The 7,654-nt window shown below is 45.6% G+C and overlaps 1 protein-coding gene and 1 non-coding gene across 2 annotated transcripts; both read right to left on the bottom strand.

Annotated features, from left to right (window-relative positions):
• Window positions 1-4,556: 4,556 nt before the first annotated feature.
• Window positions 4,557-4,629, bottom strand: TRNAF-GAA. The gene has a single exon. It is a non-coding gene; the product is annotated as a tRNA-Phe (tRNA).
• A 301-nt stretch (window positions 4,630-4,930) lies between these two features.
• Window positions 4,931-5,806, bottom strand: LOC123412231. Its single transcript, XM_045105172.1, has one exon. The coding sequence runs from the start codon at window positions 5,731-5,733 to the stop codon at window positions 5,056-5,058; it is 678 nt and encodes a 225-aa protein (XP_044961107.1). The 5' UTR covers window positions 5,734-5,806; the 3' UTR covers window positions 4,931-5,055.
• Between the last annotated feature and the right edge of the window lie 1,848 nt (window positions 5,807-7,654).

Here is a 7,654-nt window from a genome sequence, read left to right on the forward strand (position 1 = left end):
TTCCTTGGCCTTGGCAACAATGGCAAAGGGAATGATAAGCAGGCTGCTGTTGCGGTGACGGGTCATGATTCTGGACGCACGCCATCCTACTCCATTGATCCTGCTTGGTACATGGACACTGGCGCCACCAACCACCTCACAAGCGAGATGAGCAAGCTCTCTACTCAGGAGCCATATCGCGGTCATGATCGGGTTCACACCGCAAACGGAGCAGGTATGCGCATCTCACATGTTGGTCAGGCCTCTCTCCTTACACATAATTTTCGCCCATTGCATCTCTCTAATGTCCTTCGAGTTCCCTCCGCTACGCGCAGTTTGCTGTCCATTCCTCAACTTACTCGTGATAATAATGTCCTTGCTGAGTTTCACCCTTTTCGTTTCTTTATCAAGGACCGGGACATGAGGGCCATTCTGCTTAGTGGTCGCCTTCGGCATGGCCTATATGCTCTTGATGCGCCGCCACCACCTTCCACGCCGTCTTCTCCCCAGGTGTTCACTAGTGTACGTGTGCCGTCTACACACTGGCATGCACGCCTTGGTCACTCGGCGAACCCCATAGTTCGACATATATTGCATCGTCATGATCTACCAGTTGTGTCCAATAAAAATGCTGAAACTATTTGTGATGCCTGTCAGCAGGGCAAGAGTCATCAACTTCCGTTTTCAGATTCTAGTCGTGTTGTGACACATCCTCTTGAGCTTGTATTTTCCGATGTATGGGGTCATGCCCAGACATCCGTGAGTGGTCACAATTATTATGTCAGTTTTATTGATGCTTACAGTCGATTTACTTGGCTATATCTTATTAAGCGCAAGTCTGATGTATTTGATGTCTTTGTTCAGTTTCATGCCCACGTTGAGCGTCTCCTTAAGCACAAAATCATTCATGTGCAATCCGACTGGGGGGGGGGGTGAATACCACCACCTCAACTTGTTCTTTAACAAGCTTGGGATCTCACATCGTGTGTCATGTCCTCATACACATCAGCAAAATGGAACTCCCGAACGTAAGCATCGTCATCTTGTCGAAACAGGACTAACCCTACTAGCTCATGCTTCTGTCCTATTTCGTTTTTGGAGTGATGCCTTCTCCACAACCTGTTTTCTTATAAATAGGCTTCCATCACGACTTCTAAAAATGAAAAATGAAAACCCCACTTGAACTCCTACTTAATGAAATTCCAGACTACACCTTTTTCAAAGTGTTCGACTGTGCATGTTGGCCTCATCTACGCCCGTATAACAAACATAAGCTTGAGTTTTGGTCCAAGAAGTGTGTTTTTCTAGGGTATAGTTCTCTTCACAAAGGGTACAAATGCTTACATGTCCCTACCAATCGCGTCTACATCTCTCGTGACGTTGTGTTTGATGAAAACGTGTTCCCCTTCCGCACACTTCTGACTCTTCCTACTGGTCAGCCATTACAAGTGCCCATGTCTATACCTTCGCCTAACCAATTTGTCGATGTTGCATATACCCATGCGTTGCTTCCTAATCATGCTGCAGGTATTGGACGTGGCGCTTGCCTGGAACTACTTGAGGAGAGGATTCCGGACGTTGCTTCTCAGGACGTGCATGGGCCATGCATAGCGGGTGGAGCCTGCAACGCCCGCCCGCCCGTTCCTGCCGCGCCCGTGCTGGCGCCCCTGCGCGACGTGCATGGGCCATGCATCGCGGGCGACGTTCGCCCCGCCCGCCCGCCCGACTACGCCCCGCACGTGGCCTCCGTCTCGTGCGACGTCGCTGGGCCCTGCACAGCGGGTGGAGCCCACCCGCCTGTCACGCCGACGCGTGGCTCCACGCTGCTGGTCCCGCCGGCGCCAGCTGAGCCTGCCCCGCCCGATGCTCAGCTGGCCTCTCCTGTGTCGGCCGCTGCCACGCCCGGCTCTCCGCCGGCCTCGCCTGGGCTGGCTACTGCTTTGCCGGATCCCGGGTTGCCGACCAGCCCTGCGTCGGCGGTCTCGGCTCCATCATCTCCTGCGCCAACACCGCCTGTCCTGCCCGATGTCATGCATCGTCCTCGCACACGTAGCCAATCCGGTGTTCTTTGTCCCAAGCAACGCACGGATGGTACGATTGCGTGGCTGGCTGCGTGTATGGCTCATGTTGCTGCTGATCCCACTGCCGAGCCTCGTCACTTTCAGGCTGCACTCAGTATCCCACACTGGCGTATGGCAATGGAACAGGAAGTTCAGGCTCTCCATAAGAATAATACTTGGCGCCTTGTTCCTTCAGTTTCTGGTGTCAATGTTATTGATTCCAAGTGGGTTTTTAAAGTCAAACGGCATGCTGATGGCTCCATTGAACGCTACAAGGCACGGTTGGTTGCCAAGGGCTTCAAACAGAGGTATGGTCTTGATTATGAAGACACGTTCAGTCGAGTCATCAAACCCACTACCATTCGATTGCTACTGTCTCTTGTTGTTACTCGAGGATGGTTCCTTCGTCAGCTTGATGTGCAGAATGCTTTTCTCCATGGAGTTCTGGAGGAGGAGGTTTATATGCGTCAGCCACCTGGTTTTGTTGATCCGGCTCGCCCTCATCATCTCTGCCGTCTGGTTAAGGCATTGTATGGACTCAAGCAGGCCCCTCGTGCATGGCATGCTCGCCTTGGATCTGTTCTTCGGGCTCTTGGGTTTACTCCCTCCACTGCTGATACGTCGCTCTTTCTCCTACATCGCCCTGAGGTTACGATGTATCTTTTGGTATATGTTGATGACATCATTCTCATCAGTTCCTCTGACTCTGCTGCTGATCGTCTGGTGAGTGCCCTCAGTGCTGATTTTGCTGTCAAGGATTTAGGTGCTCTCGTTTTTTCCTTGGTCTGGAGGTTTCACGTTCTTTTGCTGGGCTGACTCTCTCTCAGAAGAAGTACTCCTTGGACTTGTTGCGACGTGCTGGTATGCTCAAATGCAAACACGTTGTCACCCCGATGTCTGCCACTGATCGGTTGTCTGCTCTTGATGGTGATTCTCTATCCTCTGATGATGCTACTGAGTATCGTAGCCTTGTTGGTGGTCTACAATACCTCACCATTACTCGGCCTGATATTTCCTATGCAGTCAACCGTGTGTGTCAATTTCTGCATGCACCCAGGACATCTCATTGGTTAGCAGTGAAACGCATTTTGCGCTATGTCAGCCTTACTGCTTCCTATGGCTTGCTTCTACAGCCGGCACCTTCGTTGGAGTTGTCTTCTTTTTCTGATGCGGACTGGGCTGATAGTCCCGACGACAGGCGATCCACGGGGGGATATGCGGTATTTCTGGGTTCTAACTTGATTGCTTGGAATGCTCGTAAGCAAGCAACAGTGTCTCGCAGTAGTACTGAAGCTGAGTACAAAGCTGTTGCTGACGCAACTGCTGAGATTATATGGGTACAGTCTCTATTGAGAGAGTTGCATGTTACTCAAGCTCATCCTCCAGTTCTGTGGTGCGACAACATTGGTGCTACCTATCTTTCATCCAACCGAGTGTTTCATGCCAGGACTAAACACATTGAAGTGGACTATCACTTTGTTCGGGAACGTGTTGCACAGAAGCTACTTTCCATCAAGTTCATCTCATCAAAGGATCAACTTGCTGGCATCTTCACGAAGCCTCTTCCACAACCACAGTTTGTAGGCTGTAGGCGCAATCTTAACTTGCTTTGTACTTCAGGCCACAGTTAAGATTGAGGGAGGGTGTTAGACTGTATATACGTAGCCCTGTATGCATATACTGTATATTGTATTGTACCCCTTGGGTACCCTTATATAATGAGATAGCCACACCCCGTTTAAGGTGTTGAGCACTTCCCAAAACATTACGTCTACAACGCAGCTCCCCAAAAGAGTCACCAGAGAGAGTGTCGATGCCGTCCCAACATGTGCCGGTGCGGGAAGGGAAGAGGTTAAGGGTGTTGCTGGTTTGTGGCTGCAATTAGTGGTCAGGGCGCTGCTATGCTATGATGAAGCTGCGTGGACATGATGAAGGACGAGGCGATACCGTGGAATCGAATAATTACGGGTTTGAAATCCAACAGCAGGCTAGGCGGATGATTTTCCTAAGAAATCATCCGATAGATCTATAGCAACCGTCATTTTTATTAGCCTAGGTAGGGCGAGCAGGGACAACATCCAAACACATCCTTAGTTGTTGATTGAATTGTTTGAAAGCATGAACTGAATAAATCCTCAAACAAGGTACTCCCTCGGTCCTAAACTAACCGTCTCAACTTTGTACTAGCTCTGATACAAAATTATACTAAACTTAAGACACTTATTTTGGGATGGAGGGAGTATGATTAAAGTCACGTAAAGACTAAATAAAGTAAATAAGCTGAAAACCTAACATCGTTTAGTCTTCACAATAGCATTATACTGAATAAAGTAAATAAGCTGAAAACCTACCATCGTTTAGTCTTCACAATAACATTGTACTGAATAAAGTAAATAAGCCGAAAACCTACCATCGTTTAGTCTTCACAATAACATTGTACTGAATAAAGTAAATAAGCTGAAAACCTATCATTGTTTAGTCTTCACAATAACGAGATTAGGGAGACAAAAAAGTAATTGCGGTGAGCGTGGATCGAACACGCGACCTTCAGATCTTCAGTCTGACGCTCTCCCAACTGAGCTATCCCCGCTATGTCAATTTCTTTCTAGATTACGCTATTTATTAATATCAGGTACTCACTTCATATCTTGTTTGAGTAACGCTAGCTCTTCAAGTTTTGTTCTTCATGCAGGCCCCAGAATATCAACGTAGCAGCGATCAGTCAATGTACATCAGTATTACGCATCCGTTGGGACTGTAGCATAGACTTCTCGCTGTATATTTGTATGTATACATAACAATGTATTTTTACACGGGAGAAAGGAAATATCTATGACCTGTGGTAATCTAAAATCCAGAATAGACACAGTTTAGGCAGTACTACATACTACAGCGCAACAATTTTAATTATATCTACACTAAACAGTAGTACATACTACAGAATAGTCCCGTTGGCTCATTAGCAAATTGTTTAATTAACCTTCAAATTTTATTTTGGGAGAAAAACTTTGCAGCATCAACCTCCAAGAACCAGCTCGAGAATTACGCGCTCCAACTCGCTCTCGTCCTTCTTTGCGCGGTAGATCTGCAGCGCGGATTCCTTAACGGAAGCGAATGGATCGATACTCGAGCCGACCCCGGCGCCACGGCTCCGGCGAGCAATCTCTTTGACGCAGGCGACGTGCAGGTACACGGTCTTGCAGGTGGAACGGTAGAACCAGGTCCTGCTCCTGCTCCTGCTCCTGTCTCTTTCCCGGCAGCTGCTGCACCGGTGAGACGCCTCCTTCCGAAGCTCGAGCGTGAGCTCCTCCTGAGGGATCACCAGCGGCAGCGCCGCGCAGCACGGGTGGAGGTCCAAGCCCTTCTTGGCGGCGCAATGGTAGTGCAGCCCGAGCACCTTCCCGCCGCAGGCGCCGCATGTCCTGCCGCCGCCGTCGCTGTGGCGCGGGTGCTCGTGGCGGAGCTGGAACTCTCTGCCCTTGAGCAACGGGTGCACCAGCGTGGCCTCTGCGAGGGCACAGTCGCTGTGGAGGTCGAAGTCACAGGGTCGGCACGTGTACCGGTCCCCGGCGCCGAGCTCCTTGCAGACGTCGCACTGGAACTCCGCCGCGCCGGTGGCCATCAGCTTCAGCTTGTGCTCGGGGTGGGCGGGGTGGGAGATCTCCGGAGGAGCATCCTTGGAGAGAATAGTCATGGTATTATCCCCGGACGCTCGGCTTCTGGTTTTTAGAGGATGATTGGAGATTTGGAGTTCCTTGCAGTTGCACCAATGCAAAATGAAACAAGAGATAAGTTATTTATAGCCAAATAAGCACGCTGGACCTAGTGTATAGACAAGTGCATGTGTCTCTGTCTTTGTGAAAACAAATAATCCGTTTGAATATTACTCCTAATTAAAACATAAAGATCGTACGTGTACGTTTGAACCTGAACAAGGCATGACATATATTTGAACCGTCTACGTGGAAACAAATATGAATATTTATTCAGTGCTCGATAGTGTAATAAGCCTAAACATTATACAGTTCAACCTGAACCAGGTATGTCATAGTTGACTCGTCCACTTTCCTAATTGCTAGGTCTGGTTTGAATAGCTACTACTGGTGTGGGAGATAAGCTGATTTCGAATAAATAAATGAAGGGGATTTCTATCTGTCGAAGTAAGCGCGTTCCTCACTGGGAAAAGAAAAGTAAACGCGTTCCTAACTGTCAGTCTGAAGAAGTTAATTTATCATTATATTCTTACGTGTTTTAGTTGGTCTAACAAGCAAGACGACGCCCTAAACAGAACACCATAATCGATGACGATAGATGTTCTCCTTTTTCAGAATATCTACCGGTTTCTTCTTTTTCTTAAAGAACACCTCGTAATTGATAGGGGCTCCATACACCACTAAAAGAGAGTGCCAAAAAATCTGAAAGAGATCAGAAAATATGCGAGCACAACAAGGAACATATAGTAATCTAAACTATGCTTAGTTGGCACAAAACGGCATACAGTTCAACCTAAACCATAAATATGTTTTTTATGAACCATGTAAGAGAACTGCATGTAAATAAATAGATACTCCCTCCGTTCCTAAGTATAAGATTTTTTAGGAATTCCACTATGAACTACATATGAATGTATGTAGTCATATTTTAAGATGTAGATTCACTCATTTTGCTCCGTATCTAGTCCATAGTGTAATCTCTAAAAGTTATTATATTTAGGAATGGAGGGAGTAGATAGAAAGGGAAAAGAAACCGCATAGTCTGAGCACTAATCAGGATGGGAATGGGCCAGTCAGGACCTGAGGGCGCCCCTATGTCTCGCCCGAGAACAGGGGCAAGCCTCGTGTTGGGGCAAGCCCAGATTGCCTGGCCCAGCCGGGCAGGAGTCCGCGGTCTTTTTTCTTTTTCTTTTTTTTATTTTGTTCTTGTTTTTTTGCTTTATTTTTGTAATTTTTCTTTATATTTAAAATATTCTACATATATACAAAAAACACTCTTCAAAAACACATTCCCAAAAATACTGAAAAATATTTGAAAAATGTTGAACAAATATTAAAAAATGGTAAATAAGTATTTGAAAAATCTTAAACAAGTATTTAATTTTTAGTGATAAGTATTAACATTTTTGAACAAGTGTTTGACAAATGTTGAGTAGGTATTAAAAATTGTTAAACAAGTATTTGGAAAATGTTGAACAAGTATTTGAAAATGTTGAATAAATATTCAAATGTACACCAAGTATTAAAAATGTTGAATAAGTATTTTAAAAATGTTGAACAAGTATTAAAAATGTTCAATAAATACTAAGATATTGAGAAAGAAATAAAAAATTTAAATAAACATTCAAACAATTTTGAACATGTATACAAGAAATGTTAATGATTTACTAAAAAATGTTTTTGACACATAAAAAATATAGAGGGAAAACAAAAACAAACATAATAAAAACAAAACAAAAACAAAAAATAAGAAGGAAAAAGAAAATCAAATAAAGGGCAAAAAACCAATTACGAAGAAAAAAATGCAAGAAATAATAGAAAAAATGTAGAAGAATAAATAAAAAGAAACAAAAGGAAGAACGAAAAAAGGGTTAAAAAAGCGTCAAATAAGACGCGCATGAG

The sequence above is a fragment of the Hordeum vulgare genome, chromosome 7H, assembly GCF_904849725.1.
Source record: "Hordeum vulgare subsp. vulgare chromosome 7H, MorexV3_pseudomolecules_assembly, whole genome shotgun sequence".
NCBI classification, from domain to species: domain Eukaryota; kingdom Viridiplantae; phylum Streptophyta; class Magnoliopsida; order Poales; family Poaceae; genus Hordeum; species Hordeum vulgare.

Excerpts from the sequence above, each read along its gene's own strand:
- LOC123412231 (XM_045105172.1), bottom strand. The coding sequence starts at position 5,733 with ATGACTATTCTCTCCAAGGATGCTCCTCCGGAGATCTCCCACCCCGCC.